Source organism: Orcinus orca, chromosome 12 (assembly GCF_937001465.1).
Source record: "Orcinus orca chromosome 12, mOrcOrc1.1, whole genome shotgun sequence".
Taxonomy (NCBI): domain Eukaryota; kingdom Metazoa; phylum Chordata; class Mammalia; order Artiodactyla; family Delphinidae; genus Orcinus; species Orcinus orca.
The window spans coordinates 24436859-24462806 of NC_064570.1; the positions used below are offsets into that span (position 1 = coordinate 24436859).

At 42.3% G+C, this 25948-nt stretch overlaps 1 protein-coding gene across 2 annotated transcripts in view; it reads right to left on the reverse strand.

Annotated features, from left to right (window-relative positions):
* Nucleotides 1–2793: 2793 nt before the first annotated feature.
* HECA (hdc homolog, cell cycle regulator) overlaps nucleotides 2794–25948 on the reverse strand; it is a 43237-nt gene continuing 20082 nt past the window's right edge. The window contains exons 1-4 of one of the 2 annotated variants that reach the window (XM_033406168.2): nucleotides 17408–19144; nucleotides 16112–17152; nucleotides 9165–9319; nucleotides 2794–6375 (exon numbers count right to left, since the gene is read on the reverse strand). In XM_033406168.2, the coding sequence (XP_033262059.1) occupies nucleotides 6211–6375; nucleotides 9165–9319; nucleotides 16112–17152; nucleotides 17408–17453 (1407 nt within the window). In that variant the 5' untranslated portion in view covers nucleotides 17454–19144 and the 3' untranslated portion in view covers nucleotides 2794–6210. Of the gene's footprint in view, nucleotides 6376–9164; nucleotides 9320–16111; nucleotides 17153–17407; nucleotides 19145–25948 lie in introns of those variants that run through there. The other variant, XM_049695591.1, reaches the window with a different exon arrangement.

Sequence of the window (25948 nt, forward strand, 5' to 3'; positions counted from 1 at the left end):
TAACTAGGAATATCACTAATTATTAGCTCAAGAGATAACCCCTACACCATGAAAAATTTTAATTGTCTCAGACATGTAACCAGCACTACAAATAAACAGTGACCAGGTTTAGCAACTCAGAAAAGTCTGAAATACCAGAGCTTCAGACAGAAGAGTACTGAAGAGAAACTCAAAGTGAAACACACCAAAGGCAACTGTTTGAAAAGTTTGAAAAGGAAAACTCTGCCCCAATTGGGTTGTCAGATCCGACAGCCTGACAGGGTTGAATCCAGAAACACCTCAAAATCAGATCCCAAAGTGAACAGAATGATGGATTCTTAGTGTAGATTGTTAAAATGTCACCTTACACTAAGACGCAGTTCTCCTCAAGCAATGACTGATCTTAACAAAAGGGAATAGAAGTCAACGAATGAATGCACAAAAAATGAGGTAAAAGACACAACTATTGATTTCAAATATTATTTCTCCCTTTTAGAAGTTAGAAGTGTTCCATTTGTTTTCTTCTTTCTAAAAACAGGGGTGCTTTCAAATGTGCTCACCCTCACGCAAGGGTCTCAGCAAGGCCCCTCAGAATTAATTCCACCTGGGCTGCTGAAGCAAGGGCTACTGTACCTTTTACACCCAGTGCCTTGTAAAAACAAACCCAAAGTTCTCAACCAAAAACAAAGTACCTGGGCTTCCCTGGTGGCGCAGTGGTTGAGAGTCCGCCTGCCGATGCAGGGGACACGGGTTCGTGCCCCGGTCCGGGAGGATCCCACATGCTGCGGAGCGGCTGGGCCCGTGAGCCATGGCCACTGAGCCTGCGCGTCCGGAGCCTGTGCTCGGCAACGGGAGAGGCCACAACAGTGAGAGGCCCGCGTACCGCAAAAAAAAAAAAAAAAAAAAAAAAAGTACCCTCCCGCTGATGTCATTTTGAGGACTAGGAGAAGGAATCCAGACTTAATTCCCAGTCAGCCGTGAACTACACGGACTTATTTATATAGATTTAAGTTCTCTGGGCCTCAGTTTAACTCTACAATGAGTACAATAGTCAATACGATTTAAACACACAAATGAATGTAACAAAACAGAGAACCAACTAGTGGTTACCATCGGGGAGAGGGAGGGGGGAGGGGCAAGATGGGGGAAGGGATTAAGAGGTACAAACTACTATGTATAAAATATATAAACTACAAGGATATATGGTATAGCACAGGGAATATTGCCAATATTTTACAATAATTTTAAATGGCGTATAATCTATAAAAATATAGAATCACTGTTGCACACCTGAAACTAATATAATGCTATAAATCAACTATACTTCAATTAAAAAAAATACACACACACACACACACACTATGTAAATACGACAAAAAACACAGTCCCTGCTTTAAATTCTGGTATCTCTAATTCTATGACTTTATGGCTATGAGTTTTCTATAATACTTTGAGGCTTGTGAGAAATGCAATTAGATAGTTCCAAACTTGACTTTAAGATATGATCTAAACTTTCAAACAAGTGTATCAGAACCACTTGGCATGGTGTCCATCACCAGGAAACAGTGCTATAAGGGCAGATTCCATTTGGACACTGACAAATGTAATCAATGTTTTTACTGAACACCATGAGACAAAGTACTTTGCTTATTTTTACAATGTTTTTGCTGACCCTGAGGCTTAGCAATACCAAATCGAGCTTATATAAAGTGATTATCACAGTGCTAAAGGCTGCCACTAGAAGAAAAGTATTCTTTAAAAATACATTATTTCTAGTACATCTATACAACACTTTACTATCTTCAAAGATATTTCACATTCAGTAGATAACATTTATCCTGTGTATAGAGAGCTGAAAGAACATGAAAAGAACAAAAGCTCAAGAAAAGCTTTTTTTCTTCCAAAATTTAACTCTTTACTAGAGAAACAGCCTATATAATTAGCAATCTAATTGCTGCTAAATTGAAGTCAAAACAATATAAGCAAGGTTTAAAGAAATGGAAACCACTAAGAACAAATAAGATTTTCTTCCATTAAACTTAATTCTTAATAATCACTGCTTAACTTTGGTTTTTTTCTATAATAGTAAGAACTGTATTTTCTTTTCAATTGCAAAGGAATTTTGTTGATATAAATTACACTATCACAAGTGTAATATCCCAAGTCGTTAAGGCTTTAAATGAAATAAAATTTACGCCTCAGATGTCTGTAGTAAATAATGGTAAGACAGGCTGGGAATCCACTGGAGACTCTTTCTTCAACCATGTTTCCTGTGTTCTTATGACTTTGTGGATTTCAATCCATTGGCTGAGTATAATACCTGAAATGAAGGGGACGAGGAAATTTGAAAGATAAGCTAAACTAGATCACAGTGCAAGTCAGCAAGAAGTTTAACAGCAACTCAGTTCTCATTTTCTTATAATGAAGAAGGATATAATCCAGTCTTTTTATTATGAAAATTGTTACAGGTCTAGAAGCAACAACAACAAAGTGTAGAATAGGATTATCTACTTAGTCAATAGGATCCCCTATAACCAGAACAATAATTGTGGATTATCCACATGGAACCACCTTTGTTATACAGAATGCTTATTTTGTTGCAAAGGGAATTTACACGTGGTACATCACTTTCAAACAGCATAAAAAGTTCGTAGTTTTTATTAGCTGCAGTAGTGACTTTGAAGTGGCTACCTGAATAGTGGTCAAACCCTCAGAATGTCTTCTCTACTACCTTTTCTTATCAAACAATCCCAAGTTCAAAAACCTGGAATCCCAACAAAAAATAAAGTGACACACTAAAGAGAGAATACAATGTTAGTTTCTGAAATTTTATTATTTTTAATACATACATTTCACAAACAGAAACCTTCTAACACCACACAATTCCATAACCAAATGTTTCAATTTTATCAACATTCTTTAACTATTTACACTGTCTTCCCTCAACAAAAGTGCAATCCAAGACATTTGACAAGAAATCTTCACTGATAAGAATACGTTTTTGAGCTGGTGTTAATGATGCCCATTCATTATATTTTCTTGCAATTACCTGGAATAATAATAAAGTCAACAGGACACAGAGATGAGCTGGGTTAGGCAGCATCCTTTTATAGGAAACAAAACACTGAACAAGAGCACTTTCTCCTCACCTCCTCCCCAACCTCCGACTAAAATTACCCAACAGCTGCTACCATGAGACTAAAGAGAACAGCAACCTGGAGTTACTGACCTGGGCACAGGAGGAGAGACTGCATGTTAAGCATTGATCTTACAGGACAAAACAAAAGATTTCAGCAAGTCAGTTTGGGTGATCTAATAAGTTACGTTATCAGTTTAATCTGTTAGTTTTAGGACTTAAACACCTAATAATATTTTCCTGATGAGTTAATTTCCCCCCAGACAGATACGAAAATACTTTTTACTCAGAAAATGAATGAGCTTCTTCTACAAAAACTGGGAATTAAAGACTGTTTGGGGAAAGCTCTTTCTTAATTACAATGGGATAATTCACCCCACTCCCTAACTTCACAGCAAATGTCTATCTTTTAAGGTGTAAACCCAGTATTTCAACTGCTTCAAGCGCAACCAGAAGAGAGTGAAGAACTGAGCTGGCCTGAGAAGAAGAAGATGAGATGCTCAGAAACAGTCTTCCCATTAAACTAAAGCAGGTGATTTTATTTGTTCAAGGTATAACTCTTAAAACTAAAACAAGTTAAAGCAGATAAAAATCACTTATTAGTCACTCATGAGTAGGTTCATGTTACTGAACACTGTATCAGAAAAACAGAAAGTGGATCTCTTGGGTGACTAATACCCTTTAATATCCAAACCACAACAAAAAGAATCATCTTTTCTGATATATTCCAATTCCTATCAAGGTACTCAGAGCAAAGTACTTTGAGAAAGTGTGGAGAACATATTAAGGTCAGCAGTTTCCTAAATGAAATTTATTCTTCACATGGCTGCATACTCAATTACATTTTATTCTCAAATCAGCCAAATTTTCCATTTTAGACAAGAACGCAATGCCTTAAAGGCAAAAGATACTCTTGGATATGATACCTGTGCCTCTCCTTTTATATCAATTCAGCAACCATAGAATCCTAACTTAATCATCAAAATAAAGGCCCAAAGCAAATTTTACTCACTTACAGTGAAACTTCCTCATACTTATTTCTCAGAGTAGACAACAATATGAGGAGAAAATAGTGAACGCATCAGACGCTACACTTGCAGAAGCTATAGGCTGAGGAGCTTGATGAACGTGATCTACACGTAAACTTGAAGCTTCAGAACAACAATACAAGCAGGTTTCTCTTTAGAAATTGAGGTGGGTTAAAGAACAAATATTTTACTATTCATTTTAAATTCAGAAATAAAATCCAATGGTACTCTGAAGACAAGAGAAACTCACCAAGTTTTATAACTGGGTACGTGAGAGAATCAATAGTGAAACAGCTAGTTCAGTTACAGCTTTGTGTATTAAACATAAATTTGCAAGGGATGTGTCCTATAGACCTCTTTTCCTTGCATCAAATACTGTGAAAGCAATGACAATTTGCTGCTTCTTACAGACATTCAGCATTTCCCCTCACTGTGATACTCTTCAGATCATCAAACATCAAACTGGATGTTGTCAGCCGAATTACAATCATGCAAACCGAAAGATAAAGAATATTAGTCAATCTCTCACAGTCAGCTGTGTTCTTTCTAACAAAACATCAAATATTCCATGTAGCAGAACTGAAACTCACTTGCAATGATGCCTGAACACTTCTGAGAGGAAAAACAACTGCTTTTCTGAGGAAAAAAAAATGGTATAAACGAAATAATAGAAAATATTCACATAACCCCAAATTTAGCTGCCCATAAAAGGATCATATTTTCAACATTCTTTTAGCATATATGTGTATTATAGTTGAAATTATCAAATTCATTTTTGAGAACTCATATTCCAATCCCAGTTCTCTAAAGGTATGGGGTGTCAGTCTACTTAAATCAGAAAGCTCTAATAAACAGAAGGCTGGGACTTTGGAAAGCTCAATGCTCTGACCAATCAAGTTCTGTAAAGTATCATCTTCTTCACCAATGGTAAGGTATCATGGAGATCTTCAGAATAATCTATTTTCAAACATATTGTTATGCATTATAATCAGTGATATCCCAAAATGAAACACTTTAAAAAGAAATACTAAAATTATTCTTTTCCTCAAAGGTTCACAAATAATTTTTTCCTTTCCTTCGTAGGGCAAAATCTTTGATTTGGGAAACGCAGCGTTAAAGGGGTAAAATGCAGCCATAAGCAATTTGGGGGGAAGACAAGTACGGCAATTGGTTCTGAAACTCACCAGTCCGGGTCTGTGGCTGTGAGATTTACCTGTGAGAAGGATCTGACGTCAAATGGCACTTCGACAGTGCAAGCTGTATAAATCAGTACCGCTCAAATCATGTTATTCTTGGATTCTCCTTAAGAGCTTGTTTGACCAACTTCAAAGACACAGTTCAGATGACAGCGTTCTGCCTGTTTGCCCTCTTGAGTCAGTCTGCATCATTTCCAAATTCATTTAGCATATTCTCTTTGTTATAGGTCAGCTTACCTAAAAATATATACTTTCATATGCCTTATAATTTGGATATTATTTTCAGTATGAAAACTGGCTGCTAAACTACAACAGGGATAGAATCAGGGCTCATGTCCACCTTCCAATGATCTGTCAGTGAGGGGAAACTGCAGGCCAGCATGCACTGCGGAACGCCAAACCAAGGTGGACAAACACACCATCAGCTCTCCAGGCACAGATTACATTCACTTGTCACATGTTTTTCCCAAGGCCCAGAGAAGATCTAAAAGTGGGTCTTTAGACAGTTAACATTTTAGTAAGAGTTTCTTCCCAACTCCTACCGTGCTCTCAGTTTACGACCACATAATCCCTTTCCTAGATTCACCCCATCTTCCCCACCACCCTAAAAGCTGCCCAAGAGACTCTTAGTGATAGTTAACCGCTCCCCCAAGCTCACAGGAGTACCGGCTGGGCTCTGGTCATGACCACAGACTAACACTCGGGAGTCAAGAGAAGGCAAGGGGCAGCCCCCCTTTTAGTGGCACACATACACAAAGGAACTCTCCTTTCAATTAGAAAAGAAATGAATGTCACAGAAGGCTTCCCTAGAAAAGATATGTAATAAAGTAATAATATCAATAAAATAGCTATTACTAAAGCAAAGCTTTCATCAATAAGCTTCGAGAACTTTGAAGGAGGAAAATGGCTTCACGAAATGGTAGTCCAGGTTGCCACAGTGTGGACACTGCTGGACGTTGCTGTACTCGGAGAAGTACTGCATCCCAATCCGCACGTCGATCACTGGCTTCCCGCAGTGCTTACAGTTCAGGCGGGCCTGGGGGGGGAACACAAGATGCCGTGAGCCACAGTACCCCTCTACCTCACAGCGCTGCCAACGTCAAACCAACGAAAATGTGAGACTGCTCTACCTGGGAAACTGATCAAGAGTTTAGTAAAGCATCCCTTTTATTACCCAAAACAGGGTACGCAGAGCATCAGATAAGCATGAGATATAACTCAAATATTCACCCATCAGCCTGACAGATTAATGACTCTTCTCTCCCGATGTGCAGCACTGCTAGTAATTACAACTACTGGTGGGAAGAAAATTCTCAACTTGTACTACCTAAACTTCTCCGGTAAAGTTCCCCTAACAATTGGAAATCTCTGCCCCCTGGATTTTAAAAAGTGACTGAAACCAACTTCCCTCATCCAAATCTGCATGAAATTTCTTTGAAGATTTTTTTTGTTTATTTTTAAAATACATATACATTTTTCATTCTACTGGTTACTACATTTCTGTTTTCTTTGGGGTAAAAATAAAATTTCCCTAAAATACTCTAGTAAAATTGAGGATCCAGGAATAAGGGCCACCTTTACCCTGAGGCTTCTGGAACCTGCGAGCACACTGTACCTTTATTCATGCCCCAGCCTCCCTCTAACAGCACAAGACCCAAGCTTTCAGCAATAGGTCCAAGGACTTCAGTGAATAACCAGAAATTATAACAGACTCTCAATTCAGACTCATTCTAAAAAGGTAAGAGAGAAGTATCATCTCATTTTGTCCTCAAAACGCTCCTGTAGGTAGGTAGTAGTACATGAATTTTAGATGATGGAACTAAGGCACATGGTGATAAAGCAGAAAGGCTGAGATCTGAACCACAGTAGCTTACTCCAGAGCCTGCCCTCTTAGCCATTACACGGACTACCTTTCTGTAACCTGAGAAAAACGCCCTTTTAACTGACTAATCTCTCTGAACAATATTAAAAGTGAGATTCTAAGCAAACCGCTCTCTTTAACCTATTACTCCTTTCTAATGATGAATCCCTGCTTACTTTGGTCTCGAAGTCTTATCGGAAGACACTCCTTGATGCCTTAATAGTGTCTAACACTTGCACCTTCTCAGTGAACATAGTTAATTGATATGTTTTTAAGCCAAAAGTAATCAAACCTGTTTTCCATTTCAGGAAGGGGCCAGAAAAGAAGTGTTTGGGCTTAAATTGTTTTAAGGAAGAAATATATAGTGAGGAACAGCAGGCTGGGTGCGGCAGGATGCCATTCTGCTTTTCTCCCTGAAGATGAGGAAATAACCCCAGTGCCTTTCAGTGGTGGAGTAGAAAGAGCACCAGACTGGGAGTGACAGAGGCTGTGGTCACGGCTGTGACACGTGTGGGTAGACCTGGGAAAAACATTCTAATTGTTTAGGCCTCCACTGTACGTGGAAAATACGAGTCTTTTCCAGTGCTAACACTCTATGAGTTATAGGCCCACACATTCTTTCACTTCCTTACTTCTTTAAAAGATAACCCTGTCTGGTGTGTGTGGGAGAGAGGCATCCCTTCCTTTTGTTCCTCTCATTTCAAGAGCTGGCATCGAGGAACAGTGGGTATTATAAAATGCTACAGTGAATAACTAAAAGACGATGATATCTCACTTCCAAGGCTAAGTTTTAAATGGAAATGTGGTCCATGTATGAGAATAGCGTAAAGGAGTCAATCCTATCTGGAATCAAACGACAGGCTACAGATGGCCATTCAGGTCTCTCACGACCATATTTCTCTTCTAAGATCACTAGTACAGACACAGCATAGCTGAAATACCAACTGTGCCAACCTTTTAATTCAACCAACACAGCTTATCTTCTGAATAAACTAATAATGGTAAGGATATTCTCTTTATAAAAGTCAAACCATAATGCTAAAGATATAAAACTGTGTAATAAAACTAATGAAATGTTTATCAGGTATTTATATTAAAGACTTAGCCACTTAAGAGGGAAGGAAAATACCCCTCCAATCCATGAATATCAAAGAATTATATAACAAGTGTTTTCTTTTCCAAAGCACTTGGAAATAAATCAAGATACTTCCAAGGATTTTGTTTTGTCTCCTGTGTTTCTATGGACTTATGTAAGGCATTTTCCAATGTTAATACTTCCCTCTTTTCCTCATGACAGCTAAAGTTCAGATGCTTTCTTAGCATCAGAAGATGCCCCCCCTTAGCAGAGCTTTAAGGACTACAAATCTTTCAAGTCAACCTCAAACACCTGACAGGGCAGGCAGTTCCTGGATAACTGCACTGTCCCACAGAAAGGAAACAAAAAGAAAATCCTGTCTATTAAAGAAAGTGAAACTTTCTTCTTTCCTTTTAAATGACAACTTTTTCTTACTAGAAACTATGTTAATCATATAAAACATTAAAAAATATAAGTAAGCAAAAAGAAAACTAAAGGAACCACTCAGCACCCCACAACCCAGAGACAACCTCTGGTAATAGGCTAGCGGGTTCCTTTTCATGTTCACTTTTTACAAATGGAAGCATGTTATTCTGCCATTTAAAGGCGGCTTTTTTTGACTTAAAATACTGAAGATATTTCCCACATAATTACAAGATCCCTTTTAATGACTGCCTAGTATTCCAGTAACAGCAGCACCGTGCTGCAGTAAATCAACCGTCACTGCTGGACTCTGGGGAGTCGCACGGCTGCTCACTCCTGAAGCATGTTCTCCACACCCTCCCACCTCCTCCAACATAACCGCAGTGCTGCCTCTAACTCCTCTGCATTCATCTGGGGACAGAAGCCTGAGAGCACCCACTACTCGCTCTGAGGGGTAAATACCAACCTGACAACATGGAGAGGCGGCCAGGATGTCATAGGTGTACATGGTGCCCAGCTGGTGCCAGCTGCCATCCCACCGCGACTTACACTTGATGCAGATGATCTTGTGAACCCCTTCCAGGCAGTCCACGCACACTGCGTACAGATGCATGAGCCTCCCTGTACACAGAAGACACGATGCTGAGAGTGGCTGGCCAAGAAATCACCTTTTGTCACCAAAGGGGATTAAAACAATGGCTCATCTAACAGTTAGAAGCAAAACTTTATCATTTGAATAAATATATAAAACAAAATAGATGATATTTATCATATATTCCCAAGTTGTCCTTTTACAATAATGATGGATTACTAACTATTGTCAATGGGACACATACTTTAAGTTCAATCTTATTAAATACCTGCTTCAATTCATTTTTCTGAAAAGTGCTGCCAGGTTTATAATACGGACGTCCAAACTCAAAATGACCAAGCCACAGATGCTCAAAAGCAGCTGTGATCATGCAGGACTTTCTGCTCAGAGATCTACTGTGGATTATGGAGGCTGAACCAGCAATGTTGGTCTGTGTTCATGGGCTCTCATCCATCAACAAGTCCCATCATGAAAAAGTCCAAAGTCTGTCTTGGTATTGGTAGCCCAGAATTACACCATAGTCAGAATTACCATGTTAACTGTTCTTGTCTCCAAAATTGCTCATCCATCACCACATCCAATTTAGGAACCAGAATTATATCTTACTTGTGTGTGTTTTGTTTTTCTTTTCAAAGGAGTTCAATGTCTTGTTATTTACTGGGCTCCTGAAAGTCATAAGCCCATTCCTCCACTATTTATCAATATCTAACGCTTGTAAAGGAAAGATGTCACGCTAGTTTATATGGAAGGGTTCAGGTTCAAATCGGGGAAAAGCTGGAATGTCCAGCATCTGTCTGGGCAATGTGTAACAACAATAACACTGCTCTCTATGTGGGGATCGGGGTCCCACTGTGATAAAAAACTACCAGCAGCAGAATACATACTCCTAAGTGACTTCTTATTCAGAGTGTGCTGCTCGTTGCCACCAGCCAGACCATGCTCTTCATATTTTCAGTGGTTAAGGACCAGCCTGCTCCTTACACATTAGAAAGGGGTATACAGTACTCACAGGGAAAGCTTTCATTTCATTCATTTACGAGACTCTCTCTCCCTCTCCCTGAGGGCAGGAACTATGCCCTCCTTGAAGGCTCAGTGTCTTGCACAATATCTGGAACGCGGAAAGCACTCCATAATTGTACATTACATGAATGGATGAGATATATTAACAGCCTAAGACGTTAAAACCTTGGAGGTCTCTATGCCAAAACATGGGAAGGGTGACAAGAGCTTCTTACAATACTGCCCACCTCTGTTGTAGGGCACTGAAAATAAAACAATCTCACACTCAGAGTGGCCTGGGGCATTTCAGGATGTCATTTCAATATCTAGCAGCCACTGGAAAAGGCTTCATTTCCAATCTCCGTCCTAGACGGAGTTCTCAAACACTGCAGATCTCAAACATTCAAAGACATCAAGGTGGCTGCTAAGAAGGGTGGGGACAGGGACAGACGGAGAAGTCACATGTTGGTAGCAATGACCATGATGATGAAGTTGACAGGGAACTTTCACTGAGTGCTTACCAAGGATCTGACACTGTGCTAGGAGGCTACGTGAATCCTTTCATTTAACCCTCACAACCAACGCTCTAAAGTAGGCGTTACTGTTATTCCCACTTCAGATAGGAGGAACTGAAGCTTAGAGAGCTGGAATAGCTTGCCCGAGCTCAAAAAGATAATAAATAGCAAAGTCCAGACTTGTCTGACTCAACCTCCAGGCTACATCACGGGAATTCCTGCCTGGAAATTTGTTTCAGTTACTGTTATATATTGTCCTAAATACTGAGAATTTAAAATTTCTAAATTCTAGGGTTGTGAGTTCAAACAAAAAGCAGATTTCTGAGAGAATAATTACCTATGGTTCTAAGTGGTAAAGAACTATTGTACCAAAAGAAATTCCTAACTCGATCAACCTTAATAAATTATTAAAACCAAACAAAAACATCTTCTTCTGGAAAAATGAGGGAAGAGAGGCTGGAGCTGGAGGCTGGGGAGGGCACTGAGGGGGAAAGGGCCCAGAGCAAGAGAATGACGATCCACACGGCCCACCACTGGAAATTACACATTATTTCAGCAGCGTGTAATCAACTGCAGCCTGGAATCCTGTGGCCTGGAATGTGCCTTCCTACTGGAACTGAAAATGCTTTAAGGAATACATGGTTGAAACTCTGTGATGGAAGAAGTTATTGACACTGGCTTGTTATAAAAGAAGATGGCATGGACTTCGAGATGTGGCAATAAAAACACGGACATATGCCAAGGCCCCACTTACGGCATTGACTTGTCTGGTGCTGATAAAACAACCAGATCCTCAGATTTTATCGTCAACAGTTAAACTTCTCAAGACTTCTGTAGTGCACACCTAACGCATCCATTATCTATTTGGATAATGTGTGTACGTACTTAGGTGTGTACACACACACACACATACACAGAATTCTTAGGCCTGTCTAATTTTTACCTTTCTCCATCCACTCTGATGGGTACCCTTAAGATCTGGTCCTGGGCTCTGTCATATACTCCTCCTTTTCTTTCTCTTTTCTCCCCATTCAAGGCCTCTTCCACTCTTTTACCCACTAATTTTATAAAATAAGCTTCAGTGTTCATCCTAAATATTTATTTCTAATAGCGCTTGTGAAAGACACCTCCACTCAAAAGTTCCAACATCTCTTCAAACCCAATACACACAAGTACCCCATCTTCCTTCCTCTAAGATCAGGTCCCTTCCCCAACTTTCTCTTCTCCTGTTCGTGACAATACTGTTTACCTGGTCTAGAGCCAAAGCGAGCCAACAAGGACGCATCTTTATCCCGTAGAGTAAAGCTGTCTCCAAAGCTGTGATCTTCCCTTTAATATAATCTCTTACAGCTGTTCCCACCTTTCAATCCCCACCATCACCACCCAGCTGTCTCTCTTCTCCTTGCATCTAGAATACAGATTTCAGTTTCAACTGTATAGCTTCCACCCCTTTAAAACAACTTTTCCCCCAAGCAACCATTGGCTTTAAAAAAAAAAATTGTTAAACCCTTCAATTCATCAATATGGCAAAGCTCTTTGTTATGGCTTGAAAGGACCCACAATCTGTTCTCCACCTACCTTACTCATTTCCTACTCTAGAACCTCTGCTCCAACCAGATGGTGCTCTTCGGTTCTCTCACTGTCTCCTGACCTTTTTATGAACAACTATTCCTTTGCTTACATTACTCCTTATCAACAAACCCCCAGTGTAGTTAGACCGTGTACTTATCAAAGTCCAGTGCCCCTCTTGACATCTGCCTTCACATTACCTCCTTTGACTACCCAGGCCAAAGTGTCCCCTTCCTCTTTGGAAACGATAGGTTGCTTCCCGTACATAATATCCAGGCGATACCAGTTCCAAAGGTGGTACTAGTGCCTCAGGCCTGGTAAAGTTAGTTACACTTTCGCAAATGCATCTTATATCCTAAGATTATAGACTGATGAGTGGCAAGGACTGATAGTACCCAGTACAAGTATGCAATTCATAAGTTTGATTGATTGGTGAACAGATTAAATGAAAAGGATTTGTCCATCATGAATAGAAAAAGGACAACTCTCCTCTCATGTACCCTGTACCCTTGTACCCTCATTCATCTTCATAAAGAATATTTCCAATCATAAAATGGTGAAGTGAAGATGTTTCCATCTACTTCCCTCTAAAATTATCCCCACGCAGTATAAAGTACAAGTAACAAAATACAAATTCCATCTTCCATGAAACTATGAGGTACTTGCAAACCTGAATATGAGATCAGAAATTAGATGGAGAAGTAATAAATGGTTTAGCTCTGAAACTGGAAAACAAGCACAGGGGAGGTTGAGATGAGGTGCTGAAAGAGAAAGCGTGGGGTATAACAAATTACTAAATAACCACACATTCTATACAACTTTTTTCATCAAGAAGCAGAGTCTGTTGAATCATCCCCTGAATCTGGGATAGCCTTACAACTTATTTTTTTGAAGAACAGAATGTGATGGAAGTGATGTTACTCAGTCCCAAGCTTAAGCCTCAAGAGAGAGAGGCCATGCAGCTCCATTCTCACCATCTTTAATGCTATCCTGAGAACACCATGTGAAAAAGCCCAGGCTAGTCTACCGGCAGATGAAAGGATATATAAACAGGGATAAGCCATTCTAGCGGAGGCTCCCAAGGCCAACCAGACTGTCAACTGCTAGACATGTGTGAGAGGCCATCCTAACCAACCAACTCATAGAATTGTGAGAAATTATAAATCATCACTGTTTCACACCACTAAGTTTTAGAGTGGCTTGCCCTATAACAAAGGCTAAAAGACACAGGACAGTAGGCAAAACTCTAGAAAATGAATGAGACCACCCCTTGCAAATTCAGCTCCCTTCCCCTGCTGAGAAAGATGAAACAGAAATAGCATGCATGAAACAAGAGCAGGATGCTATTAAAAAGAACTTTTGGAAATTACAAATATAATAGATAACAGAAAATCTTAAACTCAGTAAAAATACTGGAATATAAAATCAGAGAAATCTTCCAGAAAGCAGAATAAAGATAAAGAGATGAACAGGGCCAAAAATATACATAATAAAGGATCTCCCCCCTCCTCAAAAAAAAAAAAAAAAAAAAGGATCAATCTAAGAGGTCCAACATCTGATTAACTGTTCTACAGAGAAGAAAGAAAGAAAGGAGGGAAGGAAGGAAAGAAGGGAGGGAGGGAGGGAAGGAAGGAAGGAAGGAAGGAAGAAAGAAAGAAAGAAAGAAAGAAAAAATGAAAATGGGAGGAAATCATCAAAGAAATAAATCAAAAGAAAATTTCCCCAAATTGAAGACTATAAGTTTACAAAATCAAAAAGCCAAGAAAGCATCCTGCCCAACAAATGGAAAAAAAGACATCATGGTGAAACTTCAGAATACTAGAGAAAATCTAAAAACCTTTGGAGGATGGGAAGGAGAAATAAAGGGCCAGGAATAAGAATAATATTAGATTTCTCAGTAGCAACACTGGAAGACAGGAGACAGTGAAGTAATGCCTTCAAAATTCCAAAGGGAAAATAATTATAACTTGGAAGACTATGGGAAAATATTCCAAAGGGAAAATAATTATAACTTGGAAGTGTGAAGATAGAATCAAGATACTACCAGACTTTCAAAAACTCAAAACATCTATTCCCATGCTTCCTTTCTCAGAAAGCTCCTAGGGGATGCTTCTTAACAAACTGAGGAAATTTACCAAGAAAAAAGAGAGTATGGGATCTAGGCAACAGAAGATAAAAAATAGGAAAGAGATGAAAGAATTCCTAGAAGGACAGCTATGTAGTACAGCAGGCATTAAGTGCAGCAGGACAGACAGGAGCAGGAAGAAGAAAGGCTCCATGAAAGAAATTTCTAGAAAATAATTCATAAAAATGTTTGACAGGTATGTGGACATGTTTTTGAAAGGTGGTTTGTAGAGCTGCTGGAGAGTTAGAAGCACCAGCCAAAGCTTCAAAAAAAAGGCTAAGCAAATGAAAATGTGAAGCAATTATTAACTTTGATAAAAACAAAAGGAGTCCCAGAACATACAGTTCTCTAAATAGGAAATACATCTATACTTCTTGGCTCAGCACTAAATATTTATATACTCATAGTAACAAAATCATTAAGGATTTAACTAAGAATTGTGATGGATTATCCTGAGAGAAAGGGGAAGATGCAAGAAAGCATGAACCATCATCCACCTTAAAAGTAAATCTAGAGGTAATATGTAAAATCGGAGAATGAAGATAGCAGCTTTAAAATTATGATGGTAAAAACCTGAGAATCAGTTAAGATTTTTTTTTTTTTTTTTTTTTTGCTGTACGCGGGCCTCTCACTGTTGTGGCCTCCCCCGTTGTGGAGCACAGGCTCCGGACGCGCAGGCTCAGCGGCCATGGCTCACGGGCCCAGCTGCTCCGCGGCATGTGGGATCTTCCCAGACCGGGTCACAAACCCGTGTCCCCTGCATCGGCAGGCGGACTCTCAACCACTGCGCCACCAGGGAAGCCCCAGTTAAGATTTGAAAGTGTCTCACTCTGAGAAGTGAGACAGCAGGGGTGGGTGGGAAGAAGATAGGTGGGGATATATCATTTTTACTATAGGCTTTTTAAAGCACACTTTTAAAGTTATAAACGGGTTATATGTCATGGATCCCATATTTATATAAATTCAGTAGTTTTACATGAATTGACAGATTTCTCTGTCAACTGACCCACCCCGTTATTCATTTTCTGGCTGAAATGTCCCAGTCTTTGTACGTCATCCACAGCGCTAATAGTAAGAAGCTCCCCACGCCTCTCCACCAGGGTAATATCTGAACTTTCATTTTCCTTTTGCTGCTATCAAGAAAGTCTCACCTTTCATACATTTCAAGATTAATTCAACTAATCTAAAAACACATTGACCCTTCCCTCGCTGTGTTATGTTTACAAGGATCAGAGAGAATACACAGCTTGCTGGGCACAGTAACATAGGTTTCAAAGGCACCTACTTTATAGCAAGTGAAACATTTTTATGCAACTCCTTCTCTAAAGTTCCTCCCAATTACGAAAAACTATACACCTGAATCCTCTCTTCAAATTACAGCAAGACAGAAACATAAAATTACCCACCAGGACCACTGTACTTGGTATAGTGTGACATCAGAGGAAAGGACACCACCTCACTGGGCAGAGCTGAAACATTCAAAAGTTAGCTAGCTCCTGACTAGAACAAAAACACGTCATCAGTTAAAATTAAGCCCCAACAGAGCCATCCCTTCTTGTTGGCTTTTCACTTCTCACAAACAGAAAACAGGCAAGGTGAGCGAACACCTGTACCTTGGAGGTGACAGGGAACATCGTATTCGATCTCATCGTGTCTCGAGGGGCTTAAGAACAGAGTTCCGTCCACCAGCGGGAACTGCTCGAACACCGGGAGTGCCCGGTGGCACAGGGCACAGTTCACCACGTTCCTGTGGCTGGCGCTGAGGGCCGCGAGGATGAACTTCCGCAGATCCTCGCCCTGGCCCATCTGGGCATCGTCCTCCACCCGCACGTGGAAAGTGTTCAGCTTGTGCCGGGGGATGTGAGTGAGGAGCTCGGACAGGTCCAGGCGCCGCAGGAACTGCACGGGCGCGTCGAAGTGGCCCCCCCTGTGAACTGACAACCCGGCCGGACTGTAGTCAAAGTGGGCGTTTCGGAACACGTGGCCCCCCGCCAGGGCCTTTTTGTGAGGCTCCAGGTGGATGGCGTTCTTTAGGAACTCCCCGAGGTACCTGGAGGAGCGGGGGCCGCTGAAGTGGGCGGGGGAGAGGATGGAGTAGCCGGTGGGCGGGGACTGGCCCGGGGAGCCGCAGGGGGAGCGCGCCCCGTAGGCTGCGGCCCCGCCGCCCTTCTCCTGGGAGTTCTGCCGGTCCATGGAATGCCGGCGGGGCAGGTCGTGGCTCAGGCCTTTCTGGGGCTTGGTGGGCGGCCGGCACTTCTTGGCCTCCTCCGCCGCCTCACCGGGGGGCCTCCCGGTGTTCCTCTCCGACCCCGACTTCTTCTTTTTCTCATCCTGCATCCGCTTCACCTGGTACCAGTCCGTGTCCTTCTTCAAGTGGCCCTGGCCGCAGCGGCAGGAGCAGAAGCGGAAGGCCAGGTCGTAGCCCTTCTTGGTCCACATGTTCTGGCGGCACTGCTTCTCGTTCCAGCTGCGGGCCCGGCCGATGCAGTTGAACTGGACCAGGATGCTGCTCTCCCACTCGTAGAAGCACTGCAGGTGCATCCAGGTGCTGTGAGGGCAGTGCTCGTTGTTGCACACCACCTTCTGGTAGTCGTCCTTCTCCAGGTCAACCGGCCTCCCGAAGCTGCAGATCAGCGGCGTGGCACAAGGGGCTTCTGGGGAGAAACAGAGACAGAGAGAGAAAGTCAGCTAGCGGGCTGTGGGATTCCAGCCCACGGCCAAGTGTGAGGTCAAAGCTACCATCCCACCATAGCCCATTCACGCCAAAGGTACGATATTTCTGGTGTCGAGATTTCTACTACTGGAATAACACCAGACAGGGTTCAAAAACATTCACCGTTTTCTTCTGGTGTGATGTTGTACCAAGGGAATTTATTTTCTGATTATCCGTTCTCTGCTGAAAAACATACCAGTAAGCTTCAAAAAGTCCAAATCCTTCACAGTGCAATTAGCCATATGTCAGTACTTGTAACAGTGTAGTATGAGGTCTTCCTGAGACGTGGGTGTAATGAAAGGCAGTTTCAGGGTTCTTTTAAAAATGAATCACTCCTGGGGCTTCCCTGGTGGCATAGCAGTTAAGATTCCGCCTGCCAATGTAGGGGACACGGGTTCCAGCCCTGGTCCAGGAAGATCCCACATGCTGCAGAGCAACTAAGCCCGTGCACCACAACTACTGAGCCTGCGCCCTAGAGCCCGCGAGCCGCAACTACTGAGCCTATGCGCCTAGAGCCCGTGCTCCGCAACAGAGAAGCCACTGCAATGAGAAGTGCAAGCACCGCAACGAAGAGTAGCCCCCACTTGCCACAACTAGAGAAAAGCCCGCGCACAGCAACAAAGGCCCAGTGCAGCCAAAAATAAAATAAATAAAATGAAATTTTTTTTAAAAACCCACACCATTCACTTTATAAAAACAAACACACAAAATGAATCACTCCAGTGAACTAGGAAATATGATGGAGCCACTGAACCAACAAGTTCAGGTGGTAGCTCCAAAAGGGCCCTCGAAACACTATCACGGGATTTAGGTTACACTGAATACCACAGAGAAAAGCAGACAGACTCGCCTCATATAATACAACATGCCACCAAACGAAGCGGCAGAGATGATGGGACCCACAAAGCCTACGGCTATGTTACAAATCATCCCCTTCAGTGTCGGATTCCAGGAACTTAGCAAAATGGCCCAAACTGACCTGTCTATCCCCGTGATCACCGTGGCTTCCCCATCTACCTCCCGGGTGTCACAACGTTTAATCTTCACTTCTCCAAACCCCAACCGTCCAGTGTAGCAATTCACAGCATGGACTCTGCAACCAGACTACCTCAGTTAGAACCCCAGCAGTACCACTGATGAGCTGTGTGCTCAGTGAACAAGTTACTTTACTTCTCTTTGTGTCAGCTTCCTCTGTAAAAAATGCAGGTAACAACTGACTGTACCTTATATGGCTCTTAAAAGGATGAAATATACAGATACACAGGTGGTGCTTAGAGCAGGGACTGGCACGTAGTAAACCTCTTCCCCTTCCTCCCAGTCTTCAAGACCCATCTCTAGATGCCAGGACTCCCCTCTTCCCTTGCATCCTGATCTCCCCACCCCCAGGAAGGTTCTGGACTGAACCTTACTTGAGTCCCCACTGTGGTTGGTCCCCACCGGGTGATGACTCAGGAAAGGACGCCTATTACTCAGCTTTATGCTCCTGGCACCACTGGGCTCATGCCTTGCACACATCCAGTGCTGAATAAAGGTGCATCGAAAAGACACTGGCACATGAAACCCACACATGACAAGCAGAGCAGAAGGAAGAGAGAGGGCTGTAATCCTAGGCAGAAAGACTAGCGCAGGGAAGCACACTGAAAAGAAGTAGAAGAGTGGTATGTATACTGGGCAAATTAACTGTAGTCACCTGAAATGTAGACACCTTTAGTATCTTAAAATGTTAGTCAATTAAACAAAGTTCAGTTGCTTTTATCTTTAATCCTTCAGAGGAACAGCCTCAAAGGCAGTGACTCTGTAATGTAATGGCAATAACCAAAGTGATATTAACCCAGGACTAAGGAAATCAAATTTAAAGAATGACCTAGCAGTACCTTTGCATTCACGATACGCCAAATTTTAAATGCTGAGATGGACTTGATATTTCTTTTAAAAGTATTTTCACATTTCACACACTAGGTGTTTAGAAAGTAAGTAAATGAATAATGTCATGCCTCTTTTTCAAATTCCTAAGTCTTACAATTTACAGAAACATATAGGAAACTTTTTTTTTTTTTTTTTTGCGGTACGTGGGTCTCTTACTGTTGTGGCTTCTCCCACTGCGGAACACAGGCTCCGGACGCGCAGGCTCAGCGGCCATGGCTCACGGGCCTAGCCGCTCCGCGGCATGTGGGATCTTCCCGGACCGGAGCACGAACCCGTGTCTCCTGCATCGGCAGGTGGACTCTCAACCACTGCGCCACCAGGGAAGCCCAACATTTTTTTAACTGTAAAAAACAGGACTGGTGGCATTCAAAAATCACACCTATAACAAATTAGCCATATTATAGAAATGTATTTGATTGTTTCCTGAAAGCTGTTTCTAAATTTACAAAGTTCCTAGCTCTTAAGAATAGCAGGCCCACAAAGGTATAAATGGAATACAAACACCTGATACAACCAAACCTTTAAGGGGGAAGTGGAAAGAAGGGAATCCCACATTCAGTGAGGTCCTGTGTTACACACCTCCCCTGGGACATTAGTCTGGGCTGTGATAGCTTCACTAACAAGCAAAATGAGAAAAGGTTCCTTTATACAAAGTCAGCATGGTTTTAAAAAATGTATAGGAGGGCTTCCCTGGTGGCGCAGCGGTTGAGAGTCCGCCTGCCGATGCAGGGGACGCGGGTTCGTGCCCCGGTCTGGGAAGATCCCACATGCTGCGGAGCGGCTGGGCCCGTGAGCCATGACCGCTGAGCCTGCGTGTCCGGAGCCCGTGCTCCGCAACGGGAGAGGCCACAACAGTGAGAGGCCCGCGTACCGCAAAAAAAAAAAAAAAAAAAAAAAGTATAGGAACACTCCAGTACCTGTTTCTACGGCTTCACCGCCAAATATTCCATACTCAGCTTGTATTTCTCCCTGCCCAAGTGAAAATAATCAGGGCTCACCTTATTCTGGGCAAAAATCTCAAGTAGTTTCAAGTCTGGACAATAAGATAACGAGGCTGACGTCACTTGGGCAATGTCTGTCACTCTCTTTCTCATCCTGTATCCTTCCTCCCCACTCAGGCCTCGGTCCTCCCCCACCCAGTAAAAGGGAAGGACCTGACTGTAGTCATTTACACTGGCTGCCCAACAAACCCAAAGCCCCTGACACACTCATCCACGCTAACAGGAACCCCCCAAAGCAGACACTGCCATTTTCAGCTTCTCAACTGTGAAATTTACTGTTTTCACCACTCTTAGTTTCAGGCATCACAAGAAGATGGGGAGTTCGGCGGGGTGGAGGCGCGAGGAGGGGCTTCTGAAGTCACATGAGGCTTCCTAGACAAAGCCTAAGGTAGGGACTCGGTCATTTTCATCATTGTAAACCCACTACCGTGAAGATTGTATCGTGCCTAACAAACGTCTTGTTGAAGGCAAGTACGGCCCAGTCGGATTTAGGACTCTGCAGCGACTGGGTGCTGGAGGAGGGGCAGGGGAGGAAGGTGGCCACTGGGGAGCACAGCCCACTGCTCCGCCCCTGAGTCACAGCAGGCCTTCTAGACTCAGCACAGGATTCTCTCTGGGGCAGAGCCTGGCCCTCACCCTCACTTCCTCAGACTTACCATAATCTATTCTACCCTCCTTTGGCATCCAGCTACCAAGTGCAACCTTTAGGGTTTCTGAACAACTATTTTACGACAGGGATCTGTTCCATACAGTAATTCTTCTTACATGGGAACACATCCCCTTGTTTGCAGAGCAAGTTCCCCTCCGGGTATGACGGTTCTGACCAGAGGGTCCTCATCGCTGAGTTTCCTGCAAGGCCAGAGCATGGTGACTGCGGATACGGACTCTGGAGCCACCCAGCCAGCCTGCATCGACTCTCAGCTCTAAACTTGTTAGTTTTAAGACCTTTGACTAGTCACTTAACCTCCCTGCGCTTCTATCTTCTCAGCTGTAAAATGGCAGAAATAAGAGCGAGCACCTACCTGAAAGGGTTGCCATGAAAATCAAAGGAGTTATTAAGGCAGTTTGAACAGTGTCCAGCACATAATGAGCACCAGTTAAATGTAAGCAATTATTATTAAAAGCTTTATCACTTTATATTACCTGACGGAAAAACCAAAGGACTTTGAATGTGTTTAGAGCAAAGCTACAACCAGGAAGTGACCGTCCTCCTTTCTCCGTCTGTAAATAAGTGCAAGAAATGTTCTGCTTCCCTACAACGAACAAAGCAGGGTGGTGTGCGTAAAATAATTCACTAAATATCTACTGACAAGTTTTAAAGAAGAAGGAAAATCAACTTCTTCTAACCCCTTAAAGATTTTCTACTCAGTGTCAGACAAATAAGTATCTTGCTATGTGTATTTTTCAACCTAAACAATCTTTTCCAAGCCTGGATAACAGGGATTCATAAAAGGCATGGCTGTATTTGATTCATGAGATGTGTTCCTAAAGAACTTACATAATTCAAGACTGATTATCCCCTAGTCTGGGGGTAGAGTGTGGGGAAATGCATCCTCAGAATGCATAAATCTGCAGCCGTGTGCTGTATTTTTGCTTTACTGGTGCTTTTTAATATCAGCATCACCTCTAATATTTCTCAGTTGTGCCTCATAAATTGACAGCATGGCATATCATAGTGTTTTATCACATTTCTGTTCCAAAGTTACAGATTTTCAGGATGTTTTTCAGTACCAGTATTAGCATACTTGGATATTTTGAAAGCTATAATAAAGGTTTAAATTATAAGTTAATTTTAAAATAATAACACAAATGTCACCAAAATCCATGAAAAAGTTCTATAAACAACAAGAGTTCACATAATATTGCCAAGGGTTAGTAGGTATTTCTCTTTAAAAGAAAAGGTAATGACATTGGGTAACAAAGCATTTTTATAATTCAGTTGACCTGCTGGCTTTGAAAATATGAGATGGCTTGATGCATAACTTGGGGGAACGTGTCTGTTGAAATTTTCCATATAATGTGAAGCTTTTATTATTATTTATGTGTCATTAGTTGAAATTTGCATAATTCAGTTCACATATAATGGGATCACACTGTACTAGGAAATAAATTAGCAGCCTGCCTTCTCTCCTGCTTGGAGATTTAGATCTTGAGCGCGCTGTATCAGGGAGAACTACATAGCACCCTAGCATTTCACGTACTGCACGCACTCACCCTGAAGGAGACGTCGGTCCAAGGGCCCTCGGAACCAAACCACAATACCATAGGACGGGAACAGAACTCCAGATTAAGTATGTGTGTATGTGCACTAGTGTGTGCATGTGTGCCTGTATGTGTGCACGCATGTAACTGCAAAGAGACTGCCCAGTTGTTAAACTATCCCACTGTCAAAGACTCCAGAAAAGACCTCACGTCATCCTCAAGTACTATAATCCAAATTTAAAGCGTTTTCCTTGCTTCTCTGAAACACTCTAGAACCTGATTTTGATTATCCTTGTCAGTGGCCTCCCCTTTACCTGCACAAATATTCAAAATATGGCCATAATCAAAACTCCTAAATCATATCTCTTACATGTAATTCCCGTTTTACCACCTAAGTTACAAGCACAGTGTGCTCAAAACGCTGGCCTACTTCTCTCTTGATGCACCCAGAGTGGTGCCTGGAGACCAAAGGCCACAGTGGAGTCGGCCCCTCCCCTTGCCTCTGGATTCCCAAAGCCCTCAGCTAAAGACAGATGGCTTCACCTCCCCTCAGTCTGTCCAACAGGTAAAACATATGGCTGCATGATTAACCGGCAACATGGGTTATCTGCAGACCAGGTACCTGTCAAAGAATACGATCCATAACTCACTGCTGTTCAATGTCTTCCAAAAGCTCAACTGAGAGAAACCATTTTTAAGAAAGAGTCCATAGATGATGTCCACACATTCCTCTAGATCAGAGTTCCAGTGGGGTGGTCTGGCCTGCAGTGCCTTATTAAACCAGTACAGGGTTTTTTGTTATGAAGTGTTAAGTGCCTTTTAGATGTATCATGCCCTCTCTGGGTCATCCAGGCCTCCACTCCAGCCCCATTCATATACTTACTCATATGCCAGGACCCTAGATTCATTTGGGTGCGTGAGCCCTGCGTTAGATAAAAGCTATCCCTTAGTTAAGCCAGGTGTCCCAGAGTTGGTTACTTGGACCACACTGTTTTATTCCCTCGACAGGCTGTTTTGAATGACGTGAGCAGGCCTAATAAATTTGTTTTATTTATGAAGGGACATTGTCATGGACATTGCTCAGTATTTTATAACATCTTATAAGTCACTGGTTTTGTTTTGCTTCATTTGTTAATCTGATGGACACTGTAGTGCAGGCCACTTCTTCTGTTTGCCTCTTTCCTCTGTGTGCTACAAATCTGAAAGCCACATTTGTGACCTACCTCTTGTAAAGCCTCAAGACGTCCTTTATTTTTCCCAACAGTATCATCTCTATTACTAATATTCTCACTTATTTATTATTTCTTGTAGTATTACATGTATTTTTGAAAGCCACTTTATTTTTAGAAGAAGGAGGCTATAACTGATCAAAACAAAAATCCGTTCCCCACCTCTCCTCATAACCTTCAAACCAGCTTTGCCTAATACGTGTCAAAATTTGGACTTGATGGGGGCCCAGGTGTTCCCCTCCCTTCTCACTTTCCGAAGTCGGCCATAGCAGGGTGCAAAGTGAGAGGGGAGGCCGGTGCTGACCCACGACCCCGGGAGCCCCACAGACATAGCACCTTCAGGAAAGGCTGCCCCCTCTGCCTTGCCTGCGGCACAAGCGGTGGGTCCTGGAGCCACTCTGCTCATCGGCTCCGTGCCTCTCCCCCATCCCACAGCCCATGCCTCTCACCCACTTCCCCTGGGCCCAGCTTCCCACTCTGCTATTCATACCCAGGCCTCTACTGTTCCCAGCCCACCTGGCTTCTCTCAGACACATCTCGGGCTGGCTCTGCCAGCCAACCTGGCCCCTCTGGCCTCCTTGCCCCACCTGGACCGTGCAGGTGCCTCCCCCATCACCTGCTCCCAGCCTCACTGGTTAAATTATACATGGTGAAGTGGGCTCAGACTCCCCCCCAACTCCACCCCGCCTTGTCTTCTTCTGGGGGTGTGTGGAGGGGGGTCTCTCTCCTGGGCTCTAACCCACAAAGTCTAGACTCTTCCGGGCATTGTCATCCTCATGTGGGCCCAGTCTTGCCTCCGCTTAGCTCTTCCCAACAGCAGCCTAATTACCTCCCCTTCTCCCCTTCTCCCCCCTCACCTAGCAAACCCAGGAATTCAGTTCTGGAAAATATGAAAAGGAGAATCCCATGTTCACTGCAGAGACTAGCTCTAAGGGGAGAGGCAGAAAAGAGAGCAATGAACTGAGAAATTGCAAGTATTACAGATGTGGCCACACAATCTGAACCTGCTGCAGGGTCACATCACCACTGACAACTACAAGAATCCAACCAACTCCATCTTCCTAGGATGGCTACTGAAAAAACGCCAATGTAAAAACTTAATAGCAAGAATAGCAGATTACTGTAGTCATCTCGATTTTATTAATGGCATTAGCAGTTATAATGACAACTTGTTTTAATCATAAAAGTCATATTCATTGGTAAACTAATCATAGATACATGTACTCACATGTAAGAATATAAGAAAAAATAAGTTTATACCAGGTGCCAAGTGAAATAAGGCACATGTGGTCATATATATGTGTACATGAGCATATCTATGAATAACTAGATATCACCTTATCAATGTAATTTCATACACATGCACGTGTACACACGCACACGCCTACTCTAGATGCAATATTATTTCCACAGTGAACAACAACAAAAGACCCTTGCTTTTGCTAACCAAGTTCTTAAACAGTTAAATTTGAACCTCGAGATCCACAGTAAACCCATCCTTTTGGCAATTACAATTGCCAGTAAACAACTGTTTGCTTTATGGGTTGCCCTTCCTCATGTCACTCTTTGAATACTGGCCAGCTCAGCATTAGCCACAGCAGGAATCTGTCAACACCTTTTGGAATTCTGACCACATTCTCTAAGATATTAATCATCCCTTGCCCCCCTGCTTAGCATCAAAGCAAATTCAGTGAGCATCTTCTCCTTGCAGTGACACAGGGCTTTGAAGCTTGCGGGTCCAGCAGGTTTGCTTCATCTTTTTTACAGACACTGGAATAAAAAAGAATGATGAAAAATATAGAAAAATATACACAAATGAGTATTTGGAACCAGGATATATTGTTCCACTCTGTGCACAGATGTGATGCCATCAGCATTTCTGCTTTCCTCCTTCTGCTCCTGGAATGAATCAGGGAACATCAATACAGTGCACGACAACCCTGAATTTCTTCCATCGTCGCAATTGATCATGAAAATGGTAAAGGTTTTTCATCTGCAAATATTATGGATTTGAGGCCAGATTTTTTTAATCAGCATATCCTGATAAGTAGACTTAACACCAGTTTACTAGGTCTGACACACTAAAATCTTCTGAATCTTTACTATAAAGAAGTCAAATACAGGATGAGTATTTGACTACAGGTCTCTAGAGATCTGGACATCTGCAAAACAGTACAATAGTTATATTCTCAAAATGCTGTAAAAACTCAAACTATACAGATAAACTTCATATAGGAAATATTTCTAAGTGATCTGGTCTCTGAATAAGTCAGTTTTCTTAGCAGGTTTATTATACATAATTACCTAAAGAAAGAGCCTTCAAATTTTCCAGGATACTAATAAACACTCATTTGGGCAAATGTATGGCTTCTTTTAGTA